General features: G+C 39.1%; 1 protein-coding gene across 11 annotated transcripts in view; it reads left to right on the top strand.

The window, feature by feature from the left end:
* Positions 1-577: 577 nt before the first annotated feature.
* PICALM (phosphatidylinositol binding clathrin assembly protein) overlaps positions 578-19045 on the top strand; it is a 74068-nt gene continuing 55600 nt past the window's right edge. For 7 of the 11 annotated variants that reach the window (XM_068930633.1, XM_068930631.1, XM_068930635.1 and 4 more), the window contains exon 1: positions 630-905. In XM_068930633.1, the coding sequence (XP_068786734.1) occupies positions 776-905 (130 nt within the window). In that variant the 5' untranslated portion in view covers positions 630-775. Of the gene's footprint in view, positions 906-19045 lie in introns of all 11 variants that reach the window. The other 4 variants (XM_068930639.1, XM_068930637.1, XM_068930636.1 and 1 more) reach the window with 2 other exon arrangements.

Raw genomic sequence — 19045 nt, 5'->3', positions numbered from 1 at the left:
CTTTCCAAGTTGGGAAAAAATTTCGTTTAGGATGTGAAACCTCTCAATTCTTTCACGGGCTTTTACAGAGCTTCTTAACACTTAAATCCACCCTGTGGAAACCCGCATGAACCCACTGATATTCCCACAAGCTTAAGGGTGAAAAAAGAGCGTTTCCCACGCTCACCACCCGACTTCGGGACGCGTGCCCGCCCTCGCCCATCGACCTCCTCCTCAGCCCCTCTCCCCGCCGTCGAGGGCGAAGCCGGCACCAGCCCGCCCGCCACACCCAGGAACCAACGGTCAGCGCGCGCGCGCTTAACCGCCGCCCCTCAAACGGCCCCAGCCCACAGCGCCCGCGCAGGGGCGCGCGCGGCACCACGTGACGCGCCCCCCTCCCCGCCCCGGCTTGTGGCGCCAAGGGGGGAAGGGCGTCACGGAAGGCGAGGCGCGGAGGGAGGAGGCGGGGCTCCGGTCACGTGAGGCGGGCGGCCCGGAAAGATCCGAGGAGGAGCTCTGCCGGCGCCATTTTCCTGCGGCGCCCAGTGTGTGTCCCCTGTCCCCGGGCGAGCGGAAGGCGCGAGGGGGAGGGGACGGCGGCGGCTGGGGGAGGGGGGTGGGAGGAGGAGGAGGGGTCCCTGCTCGGGTGACAGGTCCGTCCCTGAGGGCGGAGCGGGGGCCGCCTGCGGCACGGCGGGGTGAGGGAGCCGGGCAAGCTCCATCCCCCGGTTAGTCCTCCCGTCCCATCCCGGCCCCTGAGGAGGCAGCGAAGCCGCGCTCGCCGCCAGCGCCCACCATGTCCGGCCAAAGCCTCACCGACCGCATCACGGCGGCGCAGCACAGCGTGACCGGCTCGGCTGTCTCCAAAACCGTCTGCAAGGCCACGACCCACGAGGTCATGGGGCCCAAGAAGAAGCACCTGGACTGTGAGTACCTGGGCGGGCGCGGGGAGGGCGGAGGGGAGCGGCCGAGGGGCTTCCCCCGCGGAGGAGAGGGGCTGCCCGGCCTGTGCCGGGGTCCCGGCGTCCCGCCGAAGAGCTGCCTGGCCTCCCCGCGGCCTCCCGTCAGGCCAGGAGCCCCGTGCGTTTCCCCGTCGGACGCCTCTCGTTTGGGGACGTGGAGAGGGAGGGCTGGGGAGAGGCCGTTCGGTGGAGCCCCTCTCCAGAAAGGGCCTTGTCCAGCTCTTCCCTGCGCCTGGGGCGGGTGGTGAGCCTCTGAGGGAAGGCAGTTGCCCTGTCTCGCTTCCTTGGCGAGGAAGAACCACGGAGGCCAAGCAGAGGGGAATGGGCTGGGGTTTCCTTATTAACTGACCTCATCTGCCTTGCCTGCTAGGACAGCACTCCCCTATTCTGTACAGGAGATACTGAAGGTTCAGGAAGGAGTAGCTGATCGGTTACGGTAATTCTCTCCAAGATAGTCTGCTAAGGGGAAAAAAAATGCTTCTTCATTGCTCTTGTAACTTTTCCATGTAGAAGAACATGTGAAATGAGTGCCTGAGGGACTAATCTCTTTCTAAAAGAGTATTCTTCTGAATCTTATTCTTTCTAGTCTGTTTCTTTCCTTTGGGAAAATGGGCATAAGAGGACTTCTTTAGACCTTCAGTATTTGAGGTCAACCTCTCATATAGGGATCGTCCACTCTTCAGCATCTATTAAAAGTAGATCCAAGATGGGAAGGCTCAGGAGGTGTTCTCACAACTCTGTTCCATCCAGGTGACTATGCAGAGAATGATGAGCGCTGAAGTTCATGTTACTGTGTCTTTCACTAAGCTATAAGGTCACAGGACTAAGGATGCACCTGACTTGAATACCTGATTAGCTCACATCTATTTGTTCTAGATCTTAAGGAACTCCCCGCTAACCTTTTCCCACCTATAAAGAAAGATAATGGAGGGAAAACTGTAGCTATGCCTTCTATATGCATGCTTTCTCTTTCCCTCCCACCTACATCTGTGAGGAAAAGGCTGGGTCTTCGTGTGTCTCAATTTTTTTTTCCTTATGAGTCCCTCTGAGGCAAGATAACAAGATCAGATGATAGTACTTGGATTGCATATAGCTTAGTTATTCCATTCTTTCCACTAAAACATGTCTGTCTTAAAGGGTTAAGAAATTCTTGATCTATGAGTACCTGAGAGTGATGTGGTTATGTCAGCCCAAGGTGTCAGAACGCTGCAGAAATATTTGAGTTATAAGTAACTTAATCCCAGGTAGAGGAAAAAAAAAAAAAACTTGTCATATGGCTTATTTATGAAATTATGGCACTACTAGATTTCAAGCAACAGAAGAGAGGCTTTCTTTGTCAGACTCTTCTGCTCTCTCATTCCCCTTTAATGTGGAATAGCACAAAAAGTACAGTTTGAGTAATAGGGCTTTTAGCGTCTGAATTATTTCGCCATGTAAACCTTAGGGAAAGGAAGATCAAACTGACCAGGCAACTGCTCTTCAGACTTGCATGTATATTATAAGGATGGTGTTCTGAACATGGTTGCTAGGGGACATGCTAATTGAGACTTATAGGATACTGTCATAGAAAGGTGCTTGATATGCTTTAGATTTACTTAGAAAGCTTTCCCGTAGTTGCTAGATGAGAAAACCATTTCTGTATTTCCCTTTGTCTGCATTGAAGCCCTTTCTCTGCTGCAAGTTGGAGCCTTCTATTATTATGGACTGTAAAAAGTCCCAGTTCATGCCTTTTTCTCACATAATTTATTAATTTTACTACTGATCTTTTTTTTTTTTTTTAATCTGTTAAAAGAGATCTGGAGTAGGTCAAGTTTTGTATGCTGCCCCTAGTAAGTTTGTTGGGAGTGTATGGTCCTGGCGTCAGGAAATGACACACGCTTTCATATTTTGAAAGTTTTCTTTGTTCATACCGTTTATGGTTGTATGTTTAAAAATAAATGCTTTTTTTTCCCCCTCCAGAAGCTGTGACTCAAGCCCCACCTCTGAATTACTTGCACATATCTCCCTTTTGCGAACAATTTAAACCCTCTATCTACTAGATAAGCCCTAAGAATTGGCATCTCACTATAAATGACTATTAATACACTAGTCTTTCCTAGACAACATGCTGCTTGAATTTTTTTCTAATATGTTTATGATGATTGTGACAGTTAAAACTTACTTCATTCTGAAAGGCTGTGTTCTGGACAACTGGATGAGCCAAAATTTTGTAACACTGTCCTGGAATCAAGCCTTAGTGTCTTAGTCTTTTCTATGAACATGGCATAATTTCTTGTTCATGTGGTATACATATTGCTTATAGAGATCTCGGAATCTCTGACTGTCCTGTTACTAATTTTTGTCTTTTTTTTATTAAGCTTGAGCATCATGAGCATATTAAGTGGCTCAGCCTGACGTTATCTCAACTCATACAATTGGAGAGAATCCAAAATAAGACTAAGACTTTGTCCCAGTTCTCACATCTCTGAGCGGTGACAGCTCAGAACTGGTTTGTGGGTTTATTTGTATACTGAAATTTATGCAACGCTTTCTTTAGTGTTTAATTTTTGTTAGCTCAGTTCAGTATTGTGTAGCAGCACAAAGAACAAGCACTGGGAGTTGAGTGTAAATAGCGCTGGAAAACTTGTTGCTAGATTTCACTTTTTCTTGTGATGCTAGGTGGGCAAACCACTGCTTGTGTGTGTATATGTGGCTGATAATTCATATCAGAAAAAACAGAAGGTACACAGTTGATGACAACTAGGAAGTTCCAGTAGATCAGTTCAATGGAGTAGCATAAAAACGTTTGTGTGTACGTGCATGTTGTGGAGCGTAGTTTAAAAAAGCTTTGATGTGAAACACTTTTAGGGTTGGGTTTCTTGAAGGAGTCCAGTATAGTAACCCTATCGGCTTGCGCCTAATGGAGTAGCAGTCTTTAAAGGAGAATGTGGATGGGTGGCTTGGAAGGAAGCTGCAATGCTGTAATTATCTAAACTTGCCAGGAAATCTCTCTATAGTTATGCCAGAGTGTAACTTCCTTCACTTATTGTGAAGAAAATCAGTATTTTTAGAGAAGATAGTAAACCTGGTGTATGCTGTGTAGATGTTTGTGAGAAACTAGTGAAAGTATACTTAATTACGCTTGTTGGGAATTTATTTCACAGTCCCTCACGTCAGCTTTTTCAGTTTTGTTCGTGGGCTGCTACTACTAGCACAAATAAAAACCCAGTTGAAGACTTGCTTTATGATGTCCCTGTTGGGGACGGCTTTTGTCCTCAAGTAAGAGGGTAAATGGAGGGTATCTTGGAGAACTGAGGCACGAAGAGTAGTGCTTTTCCTGGTATCCCACAGGAGATTTGTAATGAAGCTAGGAAAATCAAATGCCTTAAGTGCAAGTCTGACTTTTAATACTGAAGGAAAACCAGGCTATTTCAATTATTCAGTAAGTTTGCTCCTAGTGTCGCCAAATACCATTCTGTTCTCCAGTTGATATAGATTGTCTTTGTTTATAGTGTTGTAGTACTTTACCAACTTCATGTTTTCTTTCTATTTGGCAGGTTTACCTGAAATTTCTCTTGGATTTTGCTTCCCAGTTTATAGCTGACAGACTTCTGGAGGCAACCCATGGTTATATTTGCTTAGAACTGTCCTGTGTATCTGTAGTTATTTCAAATATGGATAATAGCATTATCGTGACTTTCTTCCCAAGTATTTCTCTTTTTTTTTTTTTTCCTGTGTTCTTTCATGATTCCTTTAGAATCTCTTCATTAGCCAACTTTTCCAAACTTTTTACTAGAATCCTTTTGTAACATTCACTTGTGCCTTTTAGTAGAGTACAAGAACTATCATACTCCTCTGTAGACTGCCACAGGGCCAATTTTCTACCACAGCTGCTCATTTGGAAAAAGAATAGCCATTTAGTTCTGCAGCTGTTGTTTTATTTTCCTTAGCCTGCAGCAGTATTCTACTTCAGATGAAGTAAGAGGCAGGAACTAAGAAGGATAAGCTGTAGGACACCTGCAGTCAGCTTACTGCGAATCTTCATGTTGCCGTTGTTTTGCATCAGCTGTGGTTATTTGATTGTCACAAAACTTTGAGCTGTCACTCCTACTATGATTTTTAATGGGGCATTCATCTCACATCTGATAAATGCGATGCTCAGAAAAGGCATTCTTTTGTGGGCCAGACTGTGACCTAATGATCTATTTCAATCTTTAGCTTCTAATTTTAAGGTCAGTTTTCAGTCCGTAGATGTGAGATTTTCTTAGTCACTTGGTTCGCAAAGTAACATTAGTTTGCATAATAATACAAAAGATGTGACTCGTCTGACATGGAGTTTGAAATTTCCTTTTTCTGTTTTGTGTACGTTGCTTTATGTAAAGTGTATGATTAGCAGGTGATGCTGGTGAAATGTTGGGAAAGTTCACTTATAAAATCTTGTTGACATCTTGCTGTCCCTAGAAAGTACCCTACACGTTTTCTGAAGCAGAGACACCATTTGTATCTGAAAGCGTAGTGTTTTTAATGTTGCTATGTTTATTATGAGCCTGGTAAGCCTTATTTAAAGATATTTAGATACTTAAATGTAAGTCTTTTCACCATTTAAAAGAGTAATTGAAGTTTGAGTGTTGAAAGGCTAAGGTACTACTAGTCAGATATGTGCACTTGTATTTTGTGTAAACCTTGTAGGAGCAGTTTCTTAAATATTTTAGAAGCAATGAAATGCCTATTATAAACGATTTTGTTTATAAAGTCTTAAAGTCCTGTCATGCACCACGCATTTCCACATAGTTCCTAATGTCAATTTAAAACAATAATCTCAAGTATACTTTCTTATGAGTCTTTCAGCAAACTCTTCTTTTGATGCAGCGCTGAAAACTTTGCTTTGTGCTGAATAATTGTTTTATATGTCCATCAGTATGAGAGGTTGACCCTTCAGGTTTCCTGACAGGTGAAGTCTTAAGTTTTCAAAGTAGTTGTAATCTGAACGTTACCTTGCATAGGTTGACGTAGGAGAGAAATTTTATTACCGACTGTGTCTGCACTGGATTAGAAGCAAGCAAGAAATAACTAGCCAAAAGCTACAAGAAAATGGAAAGAAATGATCAATGTTGACTACAAAATTGTTAGTTTCGTATTTTTTTTGCTCTGTCAGGTCTGTCTGTTTTGAAATGTGATCTTGAGTCTACAGGGTGTACTCTTAAACTCCAAGGAGGGAGAAATGCTATTGTGCTTGTAGTTCACCTTTGGCTTCCTATTAGAGGTATATCAATCAGCTGGTAGTTCCTAAACCTCAAAATTATGTTAGCAAATTTGGTGTTAACTTGTGGTACTCTCAAGTCCACTAATGGCAAATCCAAGTTATGTTTAATATGCAGAAAATTGGGTATTGAGAGTTGAGGAATGAGGGAATTGAAGTAAAACTGTGTTGTAGTATCTAACTATCTGTGAAAATGACTTAAAACTTTATGAAAAGCTTAGTAACAACTATACTGAAATGTCCAGTTGTGACTGAAACTCTCTATGGTGCTTTGTTAAAGGAGTTTTGTTAATGGAATACTTATCTGGATCCTTTGCGATATTAAATAGGAGTAAGTTAGGTTTTTGAGTTCTGCTTGAAAATGGAAGGTGTAAAATGGCATGTTCCATACCAAAAGGAACTTGGGGTTTCAATTCTTAGCATGGATCTAGCCAGGAACAAGCCTGAAATGCCACAAAAGTAGGATTAGGAAGTTTGGTGGCTGTCATTCATCTCAAAATCCTGTAGTTTTATTTGGATTCATGTCACAACCTATCAATGGTCTATAAAAAAAAATGTAGTAAGGTGTATTTTGTACTAAATCTGAGCTTTCTCACATAGTTTTCTTCCATACCTGTGTTGATTTCTTGAAGAAGAGCTCCCAACATCAACCCCTTATTTTTCCTTTTCCACTCATTGTCCTAAAAAGACACTTCTGAAATCTTCACTTAATGGCCTTTATTACTTCTTCCCAAGCAAAGTCCTGGAGGGATAATGCTCATGCATTCTTAAATGCTGCTATTCTAGCAGCAGCAAATCTTCTACCCATGTAGGAAGTGTTAAGTTTTCACTAGTTGAAACTGCACTCTGGTATTCTATGTATTTACTCTAAATAAGGTGCTTGCAATAGCATGTAGCTGGCAACTGGAATAGTTAAGCTGTTCACTGTGACATCAGCATGTGTCTGTTGTTGTAACTTTTATCAATTTTAATAGTTAATGCAACTTATTGCAAAAATTATCAATAGTAAATTATAACTTTTATGAAACTACTTTCTCTTGAAACAATATATAAAAATGCTGCTTTTTCTTTTCCATGTTAGCCTTTAAAAGCAGATTTTTATCAAGTCAGTTGAAAAAGCGGTAGTGAAATTTGTGTCATTCCTCAATTAGTTTGGCTCAAACAAAAAAAAGCTATTCTGGTGCACAGCACCGGTTCCTAAAGTTACAATATTAAGCTGTCTTTCAGGATTCAGAATAAATGAAACTAAATTCAGGTTTCAAGCGTAAGTGAATGTATGTTTTTTAAACACTTAATAGATTTTCTGCACCTTTAACCTGGTGCCTTTAACCTAGCAGTAAATCCACTTATGGAAGCTCTAATTGTCTATGAGTTATTGATTACAGTAATATCTGCCAGATTAGAAGACTCGGTGGTGTAGCTATCAAATAATGAAAATATTTCTTCATGTTCTTTGGCATTCTTCAGGGCTGCTTGTAATTTGCTTTAAAGTTAGCTACGTTTGGATGCTTTTGGGGTGGATAAAGAGCAACTGTAATGTGATGCAAGGGACAGGCACAGAAGTATTGTTACGTTTCAGGTGTGTGCTTAAAAAAAAAAGTTTATGTGGAGGAATCACTTCAGCAATTCGCCTAAGTTTGTTTGAAGTTGTACTTGGTTTATTTGTTTGATATCTTCATTTTTGCTGACAAATGGGTCAATACTTAATTGGAAATTGGGTCACACTTGAGTCTGAATTTGATTTACTCCCTCCCTCCACATAGTACTGCTGTAATAGTTGCAGCCCTCGTTGCACGCTATTTCAAATTTTATGAACTCTCCTGATCCACAGCTCTCTGTGAATCCTTAGCCTCACGTTGTTTTTGATGTGAAATGTTAAAAGTCGTTTCGACTATTGCGGTTAAGCCACCATACTGTGAGTAGCAGTGTAGTTTGATTGGATTTAATGGTCTGTTTCTTTTTCTGTTTGCCAGAAACCATTGGTGTTCATAAATTAGCAAACATACTGTTAATGACAAGCTTAAAATCTTTCATTTAAAAATCTGTTTCTGTTAGGAATACTTACTGTACTTTATTTAGCAGCTACGTAGACCTGTAGTTAACAAAGCAATTCTCCATTAATTTTTATTTATGTAGAGCTAGCCTAATTGAATTTAGCTTATAAAATTGATGAAATGTCCTTTTTTTCCTGTCCTACGAGGGGTATTTGCATTTAATATTCACATAATAGTGATTGATTATATCAGTTTGTAAATTTTAGGGATGAAATCAGATGTTTTACTTGCAATAACTTGTTACTGATCATGGGCTACAGCTACTACTGCTCAAATTATAATAGCGCGGCCCAGCAAGATGGAATACCTTTCTGAACAATATCTTTGCGTTCTTTTTCATTCTCTTGAGACAAACAAAGTTTTTTTTTATAGTAAATAAATATATAGGAATGCTTAGGTATCTTTTTAGTTTTGAATTAGTTCTCAGGATGACAAGCCATGTCACTTTACTTTCACTGATACCGGCATACTCATTAACTCATTAACTGTCTTCCATTCAAATTAGTGAATTTGAATTTGTTTTTTATAAAATTTCCTGCAGTATATTACTAATCTGTTTTAAATTCAACAGCAGTTACTTCTCCCTGGAGTCCTTGCCTTTTAGTTGTGGCTGTCGCTGTATAGCGCTGCAGAATTTCATCTAGAGTATCAAAAATCTATTTCAAATAGATTCTAATCATGAGAATGAAAGGAAAGGCAATGGAAACCAAATATGAACGCTTTTGCCTTAGTGGGATATAGTTATTACTAACGAGTATGAAATGCATAGCTGCTTTTGATTATCTCTCTGATGGAAAGGCTCAAGATACACAACTCCTAGCTGCAAAATATTTGAAAAACAAGGCAAAGCACAATATGCTGTGTTTGGGGGGAGGGGGGAGATGATGATCTGAATACAGACTTTTATTTAAAGTTCTGGATAGTTAATAGGGAACTAGCTCAAACTTTCTTCCTGATAGACTTAGTTAGAATTCTTTGCCACAACGGTAACATCATTGTCTATCAAACATTTATAATTAAAGTATAGTTCAGTATAATTTCCTATCAGATTACTGTCCTATTAAAAATATGTAATATGAGAAGTTTCCTTTAATGCTCTAATCTGGAATGCGTGTGGATGAAATCCATGGAAGCTTTTCTGTTAGTGCTCAGATACCATGGAACACTGCGGTCCGTTGAACTTCCTATGTTTGGCATTGTAATGTTATGAATTTGAAACTCTTCTATTTCAAGATTTCTTTTTGATTTACAGGCATTTATTTTATGAGGAGAACTTCTTCTGGGTTGGTTATCCCTAAATAGAATAGACTAGATCTGATGAGATGCTTTTTTAAATTTTTTGTAAAAATATTAATGAGGAATAACTGTAGATAGGAGTATATTCAGCCTCTTGAGATGTAATAAGGCTGATGCAAGATACTATAATGCTTACTTCTGCTCTTGTCTTTTGTTTACCTTAGCAGATCTTTGTGACAGGGACATGTCTTGGTGCACAGCAAATACAGAAATTCCTGTCTGGAGGCCATCTGATGTGGAGGAGATCTTGCTGTTTACAGCTTCAGTTACTCATCTAGTTTCAAACTTAAAGGGTTTAAAGCTCCACGTTTGCTCCTGTAAAACTTTGTGAAACTTGATAACCGCATCATTACTAAAGAAATGCTTATGGAAGACCTCTCTTAAAATTGGAGGATGACGAGAAGAGCTGGTTCAGATTTATGCAGCTCAAGCATGCCAGCGTTATTGTAACAGGTTAGGCTTCCCTTTGTTAGGCACTTTGCTTTCTTTCAAAGATCAGTAAAACTTAACGTACAGTGCTAAAAAAACCAAAAAATAATTTTCACCCTCCGTGCTCAGTGAAGGCCTGTGCTCTACTGTGCTCTACTCTTGCTTAAATGGCAGTATTTTTTAAAACTTTTATTCTAAGCAACTTTGACATGAGCTAGAAAGGATGGTTTTAAGCTTTTAGCTGTTGTGCCCTTGTTAAAGGATGCTATTTAAATGTGCAATGAAGCTGTGCTGGGATGAGCCAGGATGAGTTTTGTTTGCTCAGAGAGCTTCGAATATCTCATGGGAGATGTTAGTCTAAATTGAAGAGGGAAGTAAAGGCTAAATTAGGCAGGCATTTTCAACATTTCTGTTTATAGCTTGGATGTTTTTAGCTGTTCCTTTACTGACTGTCTTTCTCCGTGGGAGAGCTGTGCACTTGCAGTACATGAGTGTCAGTTTAAACGTTTTATGAAGATACCTGTTTCTTTTGATGGAGAGGAAATAATTGTTTATTTTCTTGGATCTCCTATGCTCTTGTTTTATGTAGTTGGTTAAAAGTTCACGTCAAAAACTGATCCTGTCTTTGCCAAAAGTAAGGGTATGAACAGTGCTGTCAATGAAAAACATCTGAGAAAGGTAGTTCACCTCCTTTAAGTGCCAAATGTAGAATAAATACTGTGTAGTTGGTGGGGCTTGTGTTAAAATGGCTGCAAGAAGTACTGGAGATCTGTGTCTTGAATTCTAGTTGCTAAAAAATAAATTGGTAATTTATAAAGTAGTGGCACACTTTTTTTACTGAAGCTGGAACATAGCTTAAGTCACCAAGTATATTAGCACGGAAGGAGCTGCTTGAAGTTTGATGTTGAACTGCCTTCTCTTATCCCTGCTGGAGAATTATTAAAGATCAGTCCCTCTTGGGAATACACAAAAGTCATATTGATGGCTGACGTGTAGGTGTCTTTCATGTGAAGAAATCCGTTGCGGGATTTAGGGGAGAGAGCAAGGAGTGGAGGGAAAGAAAGCTATTTCATAATTTGATATCTAGAATTAATCTTAGACTTTATATTATTCTTTTAGTCCTCACACTGCATTACAAAGTTCTGAGTTAGAGTTCACTTCTCTTTCTGTTTTTCAACCCTGAGAAACAGTCTCAGACATATTCTATAAAACTGCATATTCGACTGCTTTATAGAACATTAGGGAATACAAAACTTAGCCTCTTTGATCTCCAAGATGCTAACCCAAAGTACCTGACTGTGTAAACCTGTGCTGTCTTGTGTAATTTCCTGCCAGTCACTTTGTAGAAGGTTGGCGTTCAATTTTAATTAAATGGTAAGTATTTGAAGTTTGAGTATCTACTGCTTTGCGTATGCAGATAAAGTAGTTTACCGTAGCTTTTTTTCTGTTTTTTTTTTTTTTTTTTAAGGAAAAGATTGTGCTATGACAGGCAAATAGTTATATTGCTTCCCTCCTTGGTCTGTCAACTGAAATTTGGTAATGAAAGCTTTGCAGCAAGTTCTGAGCAAGTGTTTTTATTCCCCCCTCCAAAAAACCTTCCTTGTGAGTGGAGAGATATTCTCCTGGTGAAGTCTTGAGGGTTACTGGTTTTCTATTGTTTATTAGCCATGTGACTAATCAGCAAAGTTTGTTTTTGTGTTTTTTCTGTTTCTTGGGGTTTTTTTAACCTTACCTTATTTTTTTACCCTTTTCCCCTTTTTCCACTTTTCCATTGTTCAGCTACTTCTGTCATGGCTTACAAGCTCTTAACTCAAGAGCTACAGTTTCCATTGAGACCTGTTAACTTCTGTTTAGCCATCTCAACAGCAAGGAATCATCTGACTGGGAACTGTGGAAGCATGCTGCAGGTATTGCTCTGGGAGCTGCAAAATAATAGGACTTTCCACACAAAATAGGAAATAACACGTGTCTGGGATTGTAGCATGATGTATGTAAGGCTTACTCACATCTGAATCTGGGCTGAAGCCTACAGTCTGAGGACTTCTGCTCCAGCAGCTGAGGATCTTGCTATTTATAAAGAAAAGCATGTAGCACTCTCTTGTAAGAAATACTGCAAGTAGCAATAAGTCAGATCATTTCTAAATAGGATTTACTTCTGTTTATTATGTGCCAGAAAATGCATGGCTCTTAGTAAGTTTATGTGCTGGGCTTTTGGTACATGCTATATTAGAATGAACCCAACTTGTTTAAAGCAGTTGTTGCGTTTCTGTGACGTTCAAAGAGCGTGACTTACTAACCATGCCGTTTTACAATGTGGCTTAATTTCTTTGGTGTTAGGTGCACAGTTTTCACTGATTTTTTTTTTTTTTTTTCCCCCCTGCATGCCCCCCCCCCCATATCAGATTAAACTCCAAATCTGCTACTCTATCTAGGTATATGAAAGCAAGTCTTTTTGTATATAGAATATTTCTGTTTACTTGATAACATTTGTGGCATGAAACGTTACCGCTCCTGCAGTGCGTTTTCTGAATAGAACGTCTTCAGAAGTGTGTGATCTGGGTTGATTAAAGTATTTGATAAAGTCCTTTAAAGATACGAAAAACTACTTCTGAGGCACTAGACATGTTGGTAGCACATATACAGGAACTTAATATGTGCAGAATCTTAAGTTAATTTGCCATGTAGAAGACATGGTCCTTCAAATTTTTGCTATTTCAGTAGTATCAGTTAATACAAAATTTTTGTACCAAAATTCTGCAGGGGCAAAAGGACCTAACATAAATGCTATTCCACTGTTAAAATCTTTTGACAATATAGCTTATTTTGTACAACAGACTAGCATTGAACTCTTCACAGAATAAGACACGTTCCCACAAAATCATGGGTTTTCTTGTTTTGTTTTGTTTTTTACATCAGTAATTAACTGAAAAAAACCCTTTATCATAGGGGAAGCTGTAGAGGATGGCATTTGCCAGGAAATGTGTCCTACCATGCATTTAAATATTTTTACAATTATAATGTGCAGCTTTAATTACATTGAATTTATTTTGCTATGTAATTTCCAGTTTGCTGAGGACATCAGTATAGTACAACTTTGTGTACTGTAGGCATTACAGAGTCTGGAAGGTTGCACAGTAGAAGACATTTTGGCACGAGCGCTTTCCAGAAACTGAAAAACCTTTGATGTGGAAAAGGTCATAGTCTGACCAAAACACACTGCTGTAGGGAGGTGGACGTCTTTATCTGCAGTTTCTTTCAGCACTGATGGAGACAGGCTAATACAGCAGCATGGCTCCTTTCGCTCAAACATATGTTTCCTTGCAACTCACAACAGTTCAGGTGAAATGTACTGTTCTTGTTCTGAATCAGATGCTGTTTAGAGGAAAACAGAACCTATAGAACCTTAAAAGTCTGATTTTAATATGGGAAGAGGCTAGCAGGTGTCTCAAACAGCGTCACTAGACTGAATAAGATTTTTGAGCTGGAGGTGTGGGACAAGTCCTGAAGTAGTAAAACATCAGGTCAGATGGTTTTGGTTATTTCTTCTCTTCATTTTCTCTATTAAACTAACTAAAAGATGCAGCCATGCTGTTCAAGAGGAGAACATGAATTATGTTTATGGTTGGTTCTTTAAAATATTAAAAAAATATATATATATAAAAATATATATATATAAATATATATATATATAATATGAGGAGAATCTTCTAGCTTGAAAATTTGTTCAGGGAGACGTTGTGGAAGGAAATCAGACTGGCATTAGCGTTCAGTGTTTTCAGTTTTATGATGATATAGAACGATGGTGCACCATGACAACAATTTTTTGTATCTTTTAGAATAAAGTGATGTGGATGTTAAACATCCAGAAAGTCCAGAAAACACCTATATTACAACTGTGTGAAGACCTCATATATGCAGAAAATGCGAATATTTGAATTTAGAAGCTATGCTAGCAGTATATGCAATGCATTAAGTTGGGCATGTTTTTTGTTTCCTTTTCTGTAGTGCAGAATTAAGGAAGCCACTGATGTTTCAAGGTGGCACAGGAGATACTTTGGCCTCTTTTGGATACAATTTTCAAAAGATTTCCTGTGAATCCCACGTGGACCAGATGGGCTGTAGGACTGGAAGCTTTGAAGAAGGTCCATTTAACTTTATCCCAAATAATGGCATCAACAACTGTGGAACTTTTAGTGCTGCAAGTTGAGGCCAGGTGTTCTTGGCAGGTTTCAGGAAGATAAGATGTTGAAGTAAAACTTAGTTATATGAAAGACCTACCTCCCTGAAGAGAAACAAGCCTTCTTGCCTCAAACCACTGCAGAGTTGTGCTTCGAGATGATTTTATGTTCTGCACATGTCTACTGTTGACTAAATGGTTTCTCTGTTGCAGGAGGTTGTGCTATGGTAGTGTTACTGTACCACCCAGGGCAAGCTCTTGAGTAAGGACAAATTGTTACTTTGTACTTTGCATAAAATCAAGGAGGCATTCAGGAGCGCTGCCAGGTTTGCTTGCTTACTGTTGGCAGTACAACAGCAGCTTGTCCATGTGATTCAAGAGTCTTGTTTCTAACACATTTCCATCAGCATATGACGATATAATAGCTGCAGAGTGTTTAGAGGTTAAGATCTTTTGCAACAGAAAGAAAGGGCTCTCAGTGCATACTATAACCAAAAACCTAGAGTCTGCAGAAGCAGATGGTTTGGGCAACATCGTTGTCAGAGATAAAGATAGAGAACAGCACGATAACATATTCAACGTGTGCTTGGTGATGAAGAGATCTGAGGGTTAATATCCATAAGGTCTGATCTCTCTCAGCCCCCTATAACCCATAGTATGTGTTCTCTGTACTCAGCTAAGGATAAAACCATAGGGTGAACTCCACGTATGCAGACTCTTTGCTTAAATTAGCTTCCCGTTCAGCAGGAGATAAAAGAAGTGTTAAAGCTGTATAATTTTCAAAGTAATTAATCTTCATCAAAGGAATGCTTCCACCTAAAGTAATTCACTGTGCTTCCCTCCGACAATTGTATTTAAACTATCCACACTTGAATTATTATATAGGATACTTAAGTGTTTATTTTAGTATTGAATTAGATGACTGTCATTCAGAATCGAAGCCTGCCCAGTCAAAATAGCTCTTCGACACCTGTCGTTATCCGTTCCCAAAGAGCGCTGTTTGTGCAGAGCCCACAGAGTATGTACTCACTTTTGAGCTCTTCAGAGCTTAAGAAATGGATGCATCCCCGAACGTTTGCCCTTACGTGCTCTGAAAATGTTGACTTAATTTTAAACAAATAACTATTCCTAATTTTACTTTTCATTGCATTGTATTAGAAACTAGCATGTGATCACTGAAAAGGAGTATCTTCCCCCCGGTTTAAATACAGCACTGAGTTAAATACTCAGTTTGAACGCACTGCTCGTGCAAGAATTGTCATGCCAGTTGTCAGATGCAGGCATTTTTCATCTCATAGTCGAGAATAACCTTTACAGTATGATTCATAGGCTCATTATTAAGCATGTTTGTAAGGACAGGATAAAGGGTCTAGGTTTACAGATACTTTTCAATAGGAATAATGTGCCAGTGTGTGAGGGGAGAGACTTGCATTTATTCTGGAATAGATTTCATGGTAAAATACTCTTAAAAGGTACTATAGGAATTGAACGTGGAGCAAAAGTGTTCTGTAGTTTAAGCAGGCCTTAAATATATCTCAGCTTTAGGATGGTGAGGTAGTAGTTAATCTGCCTTGCTGAGAGAAAACTTTTAGCTCTTACTTAAGAGTAATATGGTATTGATAAGATTTTGAACTTTTGCAAAGGTAATCCTTTAGCAGAAGAAAAATGTTTGGATATCTGAAAAGCTCTCATTATTGGAAATGTTACTTAAATTAGAGATTACTTAGAGGTAAGTGTTTTGGGTTCTGTTTTTTTTTTTTTTGTTGCGACAGTGTTTGGTAGAAAACTGTGCATCTTGGTGATCTCAGTCGCTCGTGCTGATAGGTTCCTCCTCACCTCAAAAATAAGTGTCAGTTTTTCATGCTGAAAACTAAGGTTGAATGTGGTATTTTCTCTTCTGAATTTCTTCAGGGTCATATATCTTGTTGTCAAATACTCGCAAAGGAGCGAAACCGAATAAAGAATATGTATTCAGTTTGCCAAGTTGGACCATAATATGGACAGATGCTTAACTGTCAGAATTGATATCCATGTTTTGAATAAATAATAATATTGCACTTGAGAGAGACTCTGAGAGGTCTTCAAAATTGTGACCATTTGCTTCATGTAATTTGGGTGTGCAGAGGGAGGGCAATATTATCACTTTAAAGTATGAAATGATTCAAAGTCAGGCTTTCTCATCCTCAGCTGAAATGAGTCTAGTAAGCCATGAATTATCTGTTTTAGACTGAGTTGATATAGACCTCCACTGTTGTGAACCTTAGTTGGGAATCGTTGTTTTATATTCATGCCCATTATAGTTGTGCTGACAAACTCCTTTTTTTGTGTGAATTTTGTAGCTTGTAGCTTTTGTATTTGTTGAGCGTGACTTTACTACATATAAGCACCTCACTATGTTTGTGAAAAACTGTGTCTGCATGATAGATTTGTAATAAAACAGTATATTTTCTTACTGAAAAGAGCTTATAAGTCATTCTCGAAATTGACATGCTAGTAAAGTTGTGCTGAAAAAACAATACCAGCAAAAATCCTTAGGGGAAGTGTAGCTCATTCTGTCGGAACAGTTCTTTTCCACAAATATGTGGAATCGCTATTGGAATATTCCATATGTGGAATCACAAATTTAAGAACTGAAATTTTTACCGGTAGGGTTTATCCACTGTGGAGGTCCATACCCTTTGTTTTTAGATGCAGTTATGAAGTTATCTTAGGAATAAGCTCAGAAAAGTGCCTGTTTGTGTGTTTTGTTTTTTTTTTTTTTTGGGGGGGGGGAGGGAAATTATAACTGAAATGATTTAAGCATTAACATGCCTTTTTTGATTCACGCTTCACAATAGAGTTAATTGTGACCAGATAGATATTATAGTTATTCTTTAGAAGGGGAAAGTACTGTGGTTTTTTAGTTGGAAACAATGTAAAGGAATATTTAATTTAGATGAATTCAAATTGGCAGGATCTGATAAACATCTTCTGAAATGAAATTTCTGATGCTAGCTCAAATAATCTCTTAAGTCTTTGGCAGCTTTCTCTCTAAGAAAATGTGCATACTGAAGAATGACAGACATAAAAAGAAATTGGAGGCATAGGAGAAGACCTGGGAAATTAAATCTTCAGAAAGATAACTTTTTTTTAATATTGATTACAATTGTAAAAGAATTCTACATAAATTGTTAGTTCTCTTCTGCTGCAGCCAATTCTGATTGGTACAAGTAACAGACATGACATTTTGGCACTTTTTTTATGCGTGACTTTTTCAGAAGCAGAATAGTGCAGAAGAGAACTGCATTAACAATACAGGCTTTGCCGTCACATGGAAAGATATTTAAAGCGAGAAGTGTGGTCCTTCTCGCTTCTGCATTGGATCATCTCCTACTCTGTAGTGCTTTTTTGCCAGTTAGACCCTTTTGTGAGCCGTTTTTGTCTTGTAAGACCATGGAAAACGTATCCAGTTAGTTTGTACTTGGATTGTTTTTTCTCTTTTTTTAACAAATTAGTATAGTTCAGAGAAAAGTACACAGTACTTACAGTACACAGTACAGGTAAGCAAGGAAGGTGCGTGGCTGGTAGCAGTTGGGGCAGGGATGAGACCACCCCTCTTGTGTGTCAGCGAGCTATCTCATGGAACCGTTAGCTGTGGATAATTATGTTTGAGAGCAGGCAGGGAAATCGTGTAACTGAGGTCCTTTCCAAACTTTATTGATTTCTGCGATTTGATAGTGGTTGAGATGTGATAGATGGACTAACCCTAGCTTAGGAGGGGCTGTGAAAATAAAGTAGCTAGCATTCAAAGCAATAAAAAGGGGAGTGAGTTGAGGGAGTGAGAGAGAAGGTATAAATTAAGCTGTGGTTACCTGAAGAATTCTTCTGGTAGCAGGTGCAGCCCCAGAGGTTACTGCCTCTAACTGGCTCATTCTTACTTCCCCAGTGGTGGTTCTCCTAGTTCAGCTGTTCAGGTAACTGTTGTAACCTGGTTTTATGAAATTGTATTGGTCAAAAACCACTGCAGTATACAAGTTATTAATTTACCTGGATATTGATTCAAGTTTAAGCTATGGTTTGTATTAAAGCTGCGGATTTTAAATCCAAGGGAATGGAGAAATGAATTGATTTGTAGTAAAAGCCTAGAAGTCTTTTCAACTGTGAGCTTGTTGATCTTTTTCCTGTTTAAAAAAAAAAAAAAAAAGGAGAAGTAGAGTCATAAATCTGATCAGAACTAGTTGTTGCTGGTACTGGTACCGCAAGTGGATGGCATTATGAGAAACTTGTTCCTCAGATGGATCTAGGCTTCAACAACCCATTGATTCAGTTGAAGCGCAGCAGTAGCTCAGTGGAGCTTAGAAAATCTAGTTGGTCTCATTGGACCCCTTTCAGGCAGGGGGCTGAAGCAGATGATCTTCAAAGGTTCTGCCCACTTTGAATTATTCTATAATTCTATGATCCTAAGTATGTATAATTTTTTTCTTCATTGTGCTATGATATTTTGCCACTTCTGGTTATTTTGTTGATTAAGCTTGAAAGGATGCCAGTAACTTCTCTTGTCTGAAAGCATAATGTGATGTTTCCGGATGAATGGAACAGCAATTTTTTTTTTCCTTTCCTCTCAAGGAGAAATGTATCTGATTAGACTAGCAGATAACAGGAATGGTAGTGGTTCAGTTTCTAAACTATTGTAACTTGCCTCTTTGCCATGCTACTGTGCTTACTCTTGTGTAACTGTTTCTGAGGAAATGAGACAAACATACTTGCAATTAGAGAATTATATTTATGATATGTGGTTGAAACTGTTGAGACATAATTTAGCAGTATTTTCATGTTAGCCTTTATAGTGCAGTGGCAGTACTTGGTAAGTTTAGAGGCAAGAATTGATATGGGAAACAATGTCCAATTCCTTTTTAGGAAATTAAATGTA

Source organism: Struthio camelus, chromosome 1 (genome assembly GCF_040807025.1).
Source record: "Struthio camelus isolate bStrCam1 chromosome 1, bStrCam1.hap1, whole genome shotgun sequence".
Classification (NCBI taxonomy): Eukaryota; Metazoa; Chordata; class Aves; order Struthioniformes; family Struthionidae; genus Struthio; species Struthio camelus.
The sequence above is the reverse complement of the archived record's forward strand: the minus strand, read 5'-3'. Positions and strand labels throughout refer to the sequence as shown.